This window comes from Mandrillus leucophaeus, unplaced genomic scaffold (genome assembly GCF_000951045.1).
Source record: "Mandrillus leucophaeus isolate KB7577 unplaced genomic scaffold, Mleu.le_1.0 Scaffold124, whole genome shotgun sequence".
NCBI lineage: Eukaryota > Metazoa > Chordata > Mammalia > Primates > Cercopithecidae > Mandrillus > Mandrillus leucophaeus.
In genome coordinates this window covers 704092-717585 of record NW_012100765.1, presented here as the reverse complement: position 1 = coordinate 717585, position 13494 = coordinate 704092, and the positions used below count along the sequence as shown (strand labels likewise).

General features: G+C 47.1%; 1 protein-coding gene across 1 annotated transcript in view; it reads left to right on the top strand.

The window, feature by feature from the left end:
- LOC105533298 (nose resistant to fluoxetine protein 6-like) overlaps positions 1-13494 on the top strand; it is an 80666-nt gene that overhangs the window by 49334 nt on the left and 17838 nt on the right. The window contains exons 8-9 of the mRNA XM_011971699.1: positions 5193-5294; positions 13098-13263. Of these exons, the coding sequence (XP_011827089.1) occupies positions 5193-5294; positions 13098-13263 (268 nt within the window). The remainder of the gene's footprint in view (positions 1-5192; positions 5295-13097; positions 13264-13494) is intronic.

Here is a 13494-nt window from a genome sequence, read left to right as displayed (position 1 = left end):
AGTCATATCATAACTCATGATATGGTAGCTGACATTCATAAGTCATATCATAACTTGTGATATGATAGCTGATATTCATAAGTCATATCATAACTTGTGATATGGTAGCCGACATTCATAAGTCATATTGTAACTTGTGATATGGTACCTGACATTCATAAGTCATATCGTAACTCGTGATATAGCTGACATTCATAAGTCATATCATAACTCGTGATATAACTGACATTCATAAGTCATATCATAACTTGCGATATGGTAACTGACATTCATAAGTCGTATTATAACTCGTGATATGGTAGCTGACATTCGTAAGTCATATTATAACTTGTGATATGATGGCTGACATTTATTTGTAAGTCATATCATAACTCATGATATGGTAGCTGACATTCGTAAGTCATATCATAACTGTGATATGGTAGCTGACATTCGTAAGTCGGGAGATCAGTGGAAACATCAAGCCTGGAGACATAAATTTTGGAGTCCTTGGGATACAGGAGGCATTTAAAGCCACAGTATTGAATCTGATCATATTAAGAGGAGAATGGAATGACCGATGGGGACTGAAGGCCAGGACCTCTGGTGTTCCAACCTTTAGAAGCTGAGAAGAACCCACAAAGGAGTCTGAGAATGAGTGACCAGTGAAATGGGGCACAAGTCAGACACTGCGGGGACCAGGAAGCCAAGAGAAGAAAGCGCCTCAAGAAGGAATGCTGTGGTCAGCGGGGCCCAGCGCTCCGGGAGTTCATTGTGTAAAGAAACAATCTTTGATTTTGGCAACCAGAAGCCTTTTGGTGACATTGTCAGGAGCAGGGTCAGTGGCGTGGTGGACATGGAAGTCTGGGGGGGTGGGGTGAGGATGGGAGGATGTAGACACAATGACTTTGGACAACTCTTTCAAGATGTTTTGCTGTTTTAGGGAGCAAAGAAATGGAGTGGAGCTGGACTCTGTACGGGGCACAAAGAAAGGCTGTTAAAAGAGAAGGGACCCAAGACATACCTGTGGTATGTTGAGAATGACTGAGGAGAAAGGGGCAAACCGATGGCTGCTGGAGATGCTATTGTCGGCCAAACTACAAGAGCCACAGAGCAATGTTTTCATAAGTGCCCCCATTTTTTAAAAAAGGCCACGAAGGCCGGGCGTGGTGGCTCACACCTGTAATCTCAGCACTTTGGGAGCCCAAGGCAGGCGAATCGCTTGAGGCTAGGAGTTCAAGATCAGCCTGGACAACATGACGGAACCCCTTTTCTGCTACAAATACAGAAATTAGGTAGGCATGGTAATCCCAGCTACTCAGGAGGCTGAGGCAAGAGAATTGCTTGAACCCAGGAGGCGGAGGTTACAGTGAGCCAAGATCGTGCCACTGCACTCCAGCCTGTGCAACAGTGAGACTCTGTCTTGGAAAAAAAAAAAAAAAGTCATTAAATTCAAATGTGTGTGACCCACCCAGTTAGGGGAGAACTAGCTCCCATGCTGCACAGAACAATGGTAAGGGATTACTAATCACCAGCCACCTTCTGTGCCACCTACCTCCCTAACAGCCTGGTTGCTTGATTCCTCTTCTCCTTCAAGTTTTTACACAGCAAAGCCTTCCTCATCCCCTCTCTTTGAAGTGCAACTACCCAGCCTTCTAGACTTCATTTTTTCCATTTATCCACATACTATAGCTGCCATTTTTGATTGATTAATTGTCTGTGTCCTTTCAGTAGAATGTAAGGCATAAAGTTTGTTTTTCTGTTTTGTGTACTGCTGTGTCACCAGGTCACTGAGGCAGTGCTAGCCACAGAGTATGTTCAATAAGTCGTTGTTGAAATGAATGATGTCTTGTCTTATCTCCAGAATCTGGTGTGATCGTTTCTTGCGGTAATGCTGAGAAAGAGGGATGTAGAATGAGCTCAGACCTATCCATTAAGGATCATGCTAGGAGGTGGCAAGTAGCCCAGACAGGCCAGGCTCAGGGTCCACAGTAAGCAGCAAACCAGCAGTGATAGGGGAACCCCTGGGCTCCAGACTTTCCAAGAGGGCAGCACTGGGTCTCACCAGGCAGAGGAAGCCCAGCTGCAGAAGACCGGGAGTGGGCCCCTGGAGAACGGGGAGGTCTGCCCACAGGGCAGCAGGCAAAGACCAGAACTCTGTTCCCTATAAGCCAGGCAAAAACGACTGTATGCTGGGATGGGACTGACTGGCAGGGTCCAAGCCCTGGGAGGGACACCGGCACAGACAGATCAGGATGGCAGGCACCGAAGCCAAACTCAATCTGGAGACTAGAAAAGCTGTCACTAGGATGGAAAGATGGAGGGCACGAAAGGCCACTGGTCATCTCTGGATCATCAGTGGGAATCGGAGACACCAGAGAAGCCACCAGGTCAGTCCTGAGATATCTAAAGCACAGGCCAAGGCTATTGAGATACCAAACAGCCCAGAAAACTACAAATATATAAAGATGACGTATCTGCCACCTGGATTGGTCTGGGGTCAGGGAGGGCCGTGCCTTGCCTTATGTCAGTGGTCCTCAGACAGCCATCCCGCTGCAAATTCACCAGCATCACCTGGAATTGGTAGAAGTGCAAATTCTTGGGCACCACCCCAGACCCACTGAATCAGACTTTCTGGGGGGATGGGTCCAGCAGTCTGGACTGTCAGAAGCTCTCCGGGTTGTGCCTGCTGAAGCCTGAAAAGCTCTGTGTGAGCCCAGGCAGGAAGAGCTGAGGCCAACAGAGGTGGCGGAAGCCAGGCAGATTCTGACAGCAGCCTAGAGATGGAGAAGTACATTTCTTTTCTCTTCATCTCTGTTTGCTTCCATTTCTCACCATCAGTCTCTGTGACTGTCTTTTTCTCCTTTTCCTTCAGTTTTTATTGTATTACTTTCAAAGGTTCACGTTTTCTTTTGAACAATGGAACCATTATTAATAGTGATACCTAGTATTGCCATTATGCTAAGAGCTTGAAATCTTTTATCCCATGCAATTCTCACAATAAACCTATAAAGCTGGTACACATATCATCCCCATTTTTACAGATGAGAAACTTCTTGATGTTCAGTAATGAGGTGATTTGTCCAAGTCTACACAGCTAGTAAGGTTAGAATTAGAGCTTAAGTGTAGCTTGTTTCACAAGGAAACCATGTCTTACTCACTTTGTCACTGATATTTACATAGCAAAACCAAAGCCTTCTGATTATCCTGAAGAATAATTAGTTGGCGACTGTTTTGTAATCCTCTCCTACCTCTCGGGCTGACTTCATCTATCACTAGTGCGTGCTTTTCTCTGTTGCAGTGTGTTCAAGTCTTTGGGTCTTAGCCCCGTGGAGCTAGTTATCTTGCTTACAGCCTGTTTTCCTGCCAGCCTTTCTTGTAGCCCTCTCTTGATGAACTTGCAAGCCGGGAGGTGCGTGCGCACACACACAACGAGGCCCAGGTTTTGCTTAGCAACCGTGCTGGCAGAGCGGGAGCCAGTCACTCTGAAAAGAAAGAATTGCCCTGATTTATCCTTTCCTGAAATTAAGAGGAGGCCGGAATCAGAATTGGCTGCCCTGCTTCCCCCTCTTAGCACTGTCTTTTAGATGTCTCTATAAATTTTGTTCCTATTTAATGAGTCCAAGTTGCTGCTTTTCAAAGGAAAATCTGGCAGGCAGAGAATAGAGACATTCTCCAACCCTGCCTGATCCCTTCCAAGTCCCACCCAACCCACGGCTTTGTTTCGCAATAGGAAATACATTAGCTCCTTCGGGAAACACCCACAAGGATCGCTGGTACAAATGTCAAAAGGTTGAGAAACTCACATACTTGCTTACCATCCAGTTGCAATTAAAAGGCATCACTTTGGTTTCTTTAGCTGCACATTCTGGGTAATGAATTTGTCATCAGGGTATGTTGGTTAAGAATTCTGCGATCTTGGGCAACCCTCTTAATAATCTGTAGGTCTCACTTTTCCCATCAGAGAAGCAGGAATGATAGTATCTTCCTTTTTACCTAATAGAGCTGTTTATTCATCTATTCAATCATTCACTCGACAAACAACTATTTATTTATTTTTTTGAGATGGAGTCTCGCTATGTCATCCAGGCTGGAGTATAGTGGCATGATCTCAGCTCACTGCAACCTCCGCCTCCCAGGTTCAAACGATTCTCCTGCCTCAGCCCCCTGAGTAGCTGGGACTACAGGCATATGCCACCACGCTCAGCAAATTTTTATATTTTTATTAGACGTGGTGTTTTGCCATGTTGGCCAGGCTGGTCTTGAACTCCTGACCTCAGGTGATCCACCCGTCTCCCAAAGTGCTGGGATTACAGGTGTGAGTCACTGGGTCTTGCCAACAAACGTTTTTTGCAAAGTAGTTTGGTAGGACTGGAGAAGGAAAAGCAATCTCATTGGCGAAAGTACTTTGAAAGTCATGTGCTTCTACACAAATGGAAAGTCTTGGTGTTATTATTTCAAAAGACCCAATGGTGGTTGTTAATAGTGGTCAACAAATCTTTCTGTCTCCCTCCCTTTTGGGCACCTGGCAACATTCCACTTCCTGGCCCCATTGTGATTGGTTGGGTCACATCATTAGTTCTGACCAAGTGGTAGCTGGTATTGCCATTATGCTAAGTGCTTTAAACTCTTATGCTAAGAGCTTTAAACGTGACACTTTTAGATTAGACAGTTTCATTGCTAGTTTGTGGCCCTCCAGAAGGCTGTTGTCATCTTCCATGGTCACTGGTGAGGTTTCAGACGGTGGCTGCTCTGTCAACCTGGGCATGCAGCATGAGCAAGAACAAACCAATTGTTTTTGGCTGGGTGCGGTGACTCACACTTGTAATCCCAGCACTTTGGGAGGCTGAGGCAGGCGGATCATGAGGTCAGGAGTTCAAGACCAGTGTGGCCAACATGGTGAAACACCGTCTCTACTAAAAATACAAAAATTAGCTAGGTGTGGTGGTAGGCACCTCTAATCCCAGCTGAGGCAGGAGAATTCTTGAACCCGAGAGGCGGAGGTTGCAGTGAGCCGAGATTACACCACTGCACTTCAGCCTGGGTGACAGTGCTAGACACCATCTAAAAAGAGAAAAATTATTTTAAGACTTGGAGGTGCTTTGTGAATGCATCATAATTTATTCTATCCAGATTGGGACAACCAAATGAATCAATCAGTGAACTGTATTATTGATAAGTAATTCCTGTGACAATTCTTCTTTGTCTTCTAGTGGTTGGTTAAGTGCAAGGTCGTTTTTAAAGATGCATCAGAATTCAGACAAAGGAATAACCCCTAAAGTCATACTCAGATACTTTCTCAGTCGCCTGGCAAGGTAGGTGTCACGTGTGTCCGTGTGAAGAGAGTCCACCGAACAGGCTTTGTGTGAGCAACAAAGCTGTTTATTTCACCTGGGTACAGGTGGGCTGAGTCCGAAAACAGAGTCAGCAAGGGGTGGTGGGATTCTCATTAGTTCTTATAGGTTTGGGGATAGGCGGTGGAGTTAGGAGCAATGTTTTGCGGGCAAGGGGGTGGATCTCACAAAGTACATTCTCAAGGGTGGGGAGAATTACAAAGAACCTTCTAAAGGGTAGGGAGATTACAAAGAATCTTCTTAAGGGTGGGGGGAGATTACAAAGTACATTGATCAGTTAGGGTGGGGCAGAAACAAATCACAATGGTGGAATGTCATCAGTTAAGGCTATTTTCACTTCTTTTGTGGATCTTCAGTTGCTTCAGGCCATCTGGGTGTATACGTGAAGGTCACAGGGGATATGATGGCTTAGCTTGGGCTCAGAGGCCTGACAGTAGGCTTATTTACATAATTTCTCAATTCCTCATTGCTATGTAATAATTTATTAGTTTTCTGTCTTTAACCTTCTTTTAAAAGAATTTCCAAAGAAAAGTAAACTGAAATAGTTTTGTTCCCTAAATACAGTTGATTTAAGCTGGTTTAATATGGTTCAAATTCTGTTGGGACAAATACCATGAAAACTGGTATGTTCCACTGGCAAAAACATACTTAGTCCTCGGCTGATGGGCAGCAGAGTTCAATAAATGCACTGTCAGATTTCCACGGAATCTGTATAAAACAGGAAAATTTGTTTGTCTGCAAATTAGTAGTAATTCGATCCTATAAATCAGAGTGCTAATGGTAATGATAAAAATAAAACGATACATGACCACAAGAGGAACTTGGTCGAAGCTCTGGGCCGTGGCCATTCTGCTGGGAGGGAGGCAAGAAGAATGACGATTTCTTTTTTTTTTTTTTTTTGAGACGGAGTCTCACACTGTCACCCAGACTGGAGTGCAGTGGTGCCATCTCCGCTCACTTCAACCTCCGCCTCCTGTGTTCAAGCAATTCTCCTGCCTCAGCCTCCCAAGTAGGTGGGATTACAGGCACCCACCACCATGCCTGGCTAAGAGATACATATATATATAAAATATTTTTAGTAGAGACGGGGTTTCACTTTGTTGGCCAGGCTGGTCTTGAACTCCTGACCTCGTGATCTGCCCATCCTGGCCTCCCAAAGTGCTGGGATCACAGGAGTGAGCCACCGCGTGTGACCAATGGTCTTCTTTAGGAATGTGTAGTTGGTTGATGCAGGAGGGATTCCAACACTGGGGCAGAATATGGAATCAGTGGTAGCAGAGTGGCAGTGATGGAATGAGACAACCAAAGTTAAGGGCAGAAGGGCCGGGCACGGTGGCTCATGCCTGTAATCCCAGGCGTTTTGGGGAGGCCCTTGGGAGGCCGAGGGAGGCATATCACTTGAGGTCAGGAATTTGAGACCAGCCTAGCTAACATGGTGAAACCCTTTCTCTACCAAAAATACAAAAAATTAGCTGAGCGTGGTAGCACACGCCTGTAATCCCAGCTACTCGGGAGGTTGAGGTGGGAGATTCACTTGAACCCCAGAGGTAGAGGTTGCAGTGAGCCAAGATTGTGCCACTGCACCCCAGCGTGGGCAACAGAGTGAGACCCTGTCTCAAAACAAGCAAACAAACAAACAAACAGAAACAACAAAGTTAAGGGACAAAAGGAAACTTCAGCTCATGTCATCCAACCCTGCCATTGATATATTTTCTACATTGTGGTTATTTGCTGAGCTGGAAGCCAGCACTCCTGACTCCCGGTTCACGTTCACCTTGTTTCCACACTGTCACAAAATAGGAAGAGGAGTGTTGTCATAATATTTGGAGCTAGTGAAATGCAGTGGGCATATGCAGACTCTGTAGTTGGACGGCTGAGCATGTATTCTGGCTCAGTCACACAGCAGCTGAGTGACCTTGAGTAAGTGTCTCAGTCTTTCTGTGCTTGAGTGTGCTCATTTCTAAAATGGGAAGAATAGTGACACGTCGTAGGACTCTTGTGAGGATTCAGTGAGATAATGTATGTAAATAACTTGGAAGCGTGCTTTACACATAGTAGGCCCTCAATAAGTAGGAGCTATCATTATTAGTGTGGTTGTTATTTATACCTTTTAAGCTTTCCATCAAATAGGTGAAGAATGGGGACAAGCTAAGGCATAGACCTTTGTTGGTTTCTTTTCACCACGGTCTTTGTGGTTTCTTCCAAGCTTTATAAAATCTAACCCTCTTTCAGGGAAGGACAGAAGGCTTATGATTTCAATAATATTTTGGGTGTGTGGCACTGGGGTAAGCAGCCTGTCCTGCCCTGAGGTTTTCTGGGGGTGAGAGGCTGGCGTACAGGCTGAGGGGTCATGGTGATGAATACTAAGAGGGGTTAGGTGGGGGTTGGGGCAGGGGATCTAATGGTATGGTGGGTTCTCCTTGGGAAACCAACTTTATTTTATTTTATTTTATTTTATTTTATTTTATTTTATTTATTTGTTTTTTGAGACAGAGTTTTGCTCTTGCTGGAGTGCAACGGTGCAATCTCAGCTCACTGCAACCTCCGCCTCTCAGGTTCAAGCATTTCTCCTGTCTCAGCCTCCCCAGTAGCTGGGATTACAGGCGCCCCACCACCACGCCCAGCTACTTTTTGTATTTTTAGTAGAGACGGGATTTCATCATATTGGTCAGGCTGGTCTTGAACTCCTGACCTCAGGCCCACCTTGGCCTCCCAAAGTGCTGGGATTACAGGCATGAGCCACCATGCCCAGCCTATTTATTTATTTTTTGAGATGGAGTCTTTCTCTGTCACCCAGGCTAGAGTGCAGTGGCATGATCTTGGCTCACTGCAACCTCCTCCTCCTCCTGGGTTCAAGTGATTCTTCTGCCTCAGCCTTCTGAGTAGCTGGGATTACAGGGTTCCACCACCATGCCTGGTTCATTTTTGTATTTTTAGTAGAGACAGGCTTTCTTGTCTTAGCCAGGCTGGTCTCTGTTTGGGTGAGGGAAAAGGGACAAGATGGAGGAAGGTGAACAAGATGGAGCAGTTCCTGTTGTTTCCGGGTTCTTCATCACAGATTTTCCGGCGCCCGGAAAAAATTCCCACGCCCGGGAAAAGAACCAAATCAACTGAGCCTGCGCAGAATGACGTCAAACCGGGGACACCGAAATTCAAGCAGCCACTCCTACACACACGCCCCAAACTCCTCCCCCTCCAGCTCCCAGGCATAAAAGTCCGCCGCCAGCAGGAGCTGGCGTGACTTCTTCGGCCCCCCCACATTTTTGGACCGGAGAACATTACCCCAGAGTGCCGGCGCGACTTCCCTGGCGCCCCCACCACACACACACCTGAGGACCAGAGAACCTCGTCCGAGAGTGTATGCATATTTGCAAATAAAAGGCTGCCACTCTCTTCGCTCATTTTGGCCTTTATTGATTGAGAAACAAAACAGTCTCAAACTCCTGACCTCAGATCTGCCTGCTTTGGCCTCCCAAAGTGCTGGGATTACAGGTGTGAGCCACTGCGTCCAGCCTTGGGAAACCTACTGCAGGGTAAAAGTCTGGAGCTGGGGATTGAGCAGAGAGGGGTTCTTTCCAAGGTGGATAGAGCAGTAGTGGGGGCAGGAGGAGTACGGGGTGAGAGTGAGGTGGTAGTGAGGCCTTGTAAGGCAAGGACCCCAGTGAGTAAATTGCTGCAGTATCTGGGCAGGAGAGCAGGTTTTCACTGGCAATTGGCAGTGGGGATGGAGAGAGGAGAAATCAAGGACTCAGGAATTTTCTGGCTTGAGCAACATGGCAGGTGGTGCTGGCATTCTTGAGCTGGGGAACTCTGGAAGGAAGGCAGGTCAGAGTGGCAGCTAGGGAGACAATCAGTCCAACCTGGGAAAAAACTGTGTTGAAAATGGAGGGAACTGTCACCAACCCACAACTCAAACTCACCCTCACTAAGGTAACCCCAGTGACAAAAGAGTCATGCTCCTGGCCATTTTGAGGTTCTCACGTGTGCTGGTATAACTCACTGATGCTACCTGGTTAGCACTTATCACTTGTCTGCTTATCTCCAGGAGGACGGGGTCAGACCATCTGTTTACTCACTCATTCTGTGTTCACTGGAGGCCCATTTTGTGCCAGGCACTGTCCTAATCCCTGAGAATAGAGTTTTAATAAGCCATGCAAAGGTGCCTTCCAGCCCACAGGTTACATTCCAGTGAATAGAGGCAGACAATAAATAAATGAATATGCAATTTGAAGTTGCAGCATGCAAATAAATGTATGCTAGGCCAGGGAGGATGGCTGCTACAAAGTGATCATTTGGAGAAGAGGCGGCTGCAGTGGCTCATGCCTCACAATCCCAGCACTTCAGGAGGCAAAGGTGGGATGATCCCTTGAGCTCAGGAGTTTGAGACCAGCCTGGCCGACATAGTGAGACCTCATCTCTACAAAACATACAAAAAATTAGCCCAGTGTGGTGGCGTGTGCCTGTGGTCCCAGCTCCTTGGGAGGCTGAGGCAGGAGGATTGCTTGAGCCCAGGAGGTGGACGCTTCAGTGAGCTGTGATTGCATCACTGCCTTCCAGCCTGGGTGACAGAATGAGACTTTGCCTCAATCAATCAATCAATCAATCAATCAATAGAAGTAAGCAAGGTGGAGGCTTTCTCTGGAAGGGCAGTCATGGGAGGTGACTTTTGGCCAGAGCCTAGAAGAAAGTAAAGGAATGTTCTAAGCAAAGAAAATCCTGTGGGGGAAGAATGGTCCATTCTGGGAAAACCGAATCACAAAGGTCCTGGGAAAGGAGGGGCGTCGCAGTGTCTGAAGAGCCTCAAAGAGCCCAAAGGTGCTCTGTGGAGTGAAGCGAGCCACGTGGACAGTGGGAGGAATGAGGTCAGAGATGGGCGGGGGCTGCCCTAAGGACGCTCCCTGTTGTTCTGAGACAGAAAGCTTTGAAGGATCCCAGCAAGGGAGTGGCATGGGGAGATTTACATCTTGCAAGACTCACTCTGGCTGCAGGGCAGAGAATGTCTGTAGGGGCCAGATAGGGGGAGACCATTTGGGAGCTATTGCAAGTGATTATAAAATCCCCAAACTTAACTTCTAGGGGTAAGCCAGGACAGAGATTATCTAACAGGAAAGGAAGAGAGTAAAGCTCTAGAACCGTGGAACTGCCTGGTTATGTCAACTAGCAGCTACATTTTAAAAATTAGGGTTTTTTTTTTTTTATACCTTGTGATAAAAATGTCTAATTATAACACAAGGTTATGGCTAAAATAATCGGTCCGCCTTCCAGTCTCAGTCCCCGCAGGACACCTGTATTTAAGTTTCTTAGGAATTCTTGCAGAATCTTTCCATGTACGTATAAGCACTGTTCTTCTCCTGCACGCGTAGGATTGCACTGTATACTTCACTGTTTGCATGTGATGTGTTCACTTATAATACAGAATTGGCCTATTTCTCTATTAGCACACAAGGACCCACATCCCTGATGTTAAAGGTTATCAGTACGGCACAGTGGGGTGTACCATTATGTATTTAACTTGTCCCCATTAGTGGGCATGGAGGTAATTCTTTGCTGTCTTAGACGATGGGACAATCTGTATATATTTTTGTGCACGTGTGTAGACATGTTTGTGGGCTAAATGCCTACAGGTGGAATTAGGGGTTTTGGGCATTTAACATCGTAATGTGCATTTTCCAATTTACCTTCCCACCCACCAGGTATGAGAGTCCCTGCTTCTCACCCCTCCACCACACTGGCCAGTATCCCACATTTTAATCTTTGAAAACCCACTTTGACTTTTATTCTCTTGGAAACTTGGACAAAAATGTAGCACGTGTACATTTTAGGGTGGTTTAGATGTTTCAAACTGTTTTCTTGTTTATCTCATTAGATTTTCAAAAAATCTTAGAAAGCAGAAACCCTCGTTTCCCTTTTAGACAAGAGGAAAGAGGAGACATTACATGATTTTCTCAGTGTGAAAAGTTTAGACAAGCTTGATCCTCAAGGCGTGGCCCACCCAACAGCCTGCAGACTCCAAGTCTGCATTTTAACAAGCACCCTGGGGAGGGGGGACTTGGCAGAGGTGAGGGATGCTGCCTGGAGTGGGGGGCAGGGGAACGCTCCCTTCTGCTCTGCTTCTGAAGGGAGCAGCGCTGACTACTTTCCCCGGGGAGGGGAGGCGACAGATGGTGGGAAGGATGATCAGAAAGACGAGGCCGGAGGCTTGTAGGGGCAGCTGCAGGGCAGCACGGTCAGATGGCAAACATGGCAGGACCCAGTGCCTAGGACCCAGGGAGGTTGTCGCCTGAGCAAACGTGCAGGCGAGCTGATCTGGGAAGCTGTGTCTTGACAGAGTTGCCTGCCTTTTCTCTATCACATTGATCAACAATTCCACTCCCTCTCCTGGAATGCTTACCACCCTCCCACCTACCGGACACTCTCTATGTAGGACATTCTCATTGTGGGGAGAACAGGGGAATCAGTGGTCCCCGTCCCCAGGTGCAGACCAGAGGCTTGGTGCTGAGCCCCTCTCTGCTGGGGGTGCGCCTCTAAGTGGAGATGCTCCAAGTCCTGCCACTTCCCATCTGTCAACGCCACCCCAGCCCCCACCCTCTCACCCAGATGTTTGGAGGTACTGCTGGGCCGTTGTTCTGCCCTAGTTGAGCCAAAACCACCCTGGATTTTTAGTTATATTCTTTTAGAAGAGGGCTCTGAGCCCAGCCCATCCGGAGTCCATGCCAGAATTGTATGCGCTTCCAGGCTGCCATCTCACTTCTAAACTCTAAACCCACACTGTCCAGCAAATAGCCACCAGATAAGTGGCCAGTTGAGATGTGCTATGTGTGCAAAGCCCATACTGGACTCTGAAGACTCAGTAAAAGGGAAAAGAATGTCAAATAGCTTCTTAACAATGTTTCATATTGGGTACATGTTTGTAGTGATAATATTTTGGATATATTGGTCTAAATAAATAATAGTAAAATGAGTTGTACCTATTTCTTTTTAAGTTGTGGCTACTGGAAAGTGTAAAATTGGGGGCAGCCGTGCTTGCATCCTGTTTCTATTGAACAGTGCTGGTCTAGACAGCTTACTCCTGATTCTTCCCCTTTGTAGCTGCTTCAGATCTTGCTTGGAGGAGGTAGGGTGTGAGGAGGGGAGAAATGAAGCAAGCGAGGGAGGGAGGGAAGGGAGAAAGAGTTTTTCATCTTGTGAGGCCATGTGGAAAGAACATGAACCGGTGTCAGATCTTGGTACTGCTCTGTGATTGGTGGCCTTGGGTAAGTCACCCTAACTTCTCTTAGCTATAATTTCTTCATAAAAGGGAGGTCACAGCTACCTTGCAGGATTGTTCTGAGGTTTAGAAATCTCTAGCAGGCTCCTCCCACCGTGGTTCACCTATATGACTTGCTCAATAAATAAAAGTATTTTTAGTGGAACGTGGTGGCATGCGCCTGCAGTTCTAGCTACTTGGGAGGTTGAGGTGAGAGGATTACTCGAGCCCCGGAGGTGGAAGTCAGGGCCGTAATGAGTGAGACCCTGTCTCTAAAGGAAAATAAATAAACAGCAGTATTTTTGCAGCAGTAGCACCTGAGCCGGTACATGATCGGCGCTCAGTAAGTGATCTTGAACTTGTGGATGCTTGAGCGTTTGAGGTGTGGCTGGGTGGCAGCTGCCCACAGTACAATCTGTTTTAGAGCACCTTATGCTCCACCCGCCACGTTCCCGCTGAGGGGACTGAAGGGACCTCAGTGGAAAGTCACCTTCTTTCTCCCGGCTCTCTCCTGCCAGGTTGCAGCCTCTTCACCTGTATTCAGTGTGCTTGTTGGTTGGACTGTTCTCTCTTGTTCCCTGGGGACCTGTCTGGGAAATGCCCAAATTCCACTGGGATAACTGCCGGCAAGCATGGTGGACAAATCTGCTGTTACTAAACAACTTTGTGTCGGTCCAGAATGCGGTGAGTCTCGAGTTGCTGGCTTTGGAAAGGCAGAAGGGTGCAAACCTGGCGTCTCATTTCTTCAACCGGTATGCTGAACTTTCCAAGGGCCAACCTGATTCTGGTGTTTTCTCTGGAGTACTGGTGATGCTGTAGGAAGGTGGGCTGTGTGAGTGGGGGATGGCTTCTGGTCATGGGGCGGGTGTAACCCTGCCAGGCTATGCAGGGGCAGCCGCTGTGAACAGCAGAGGG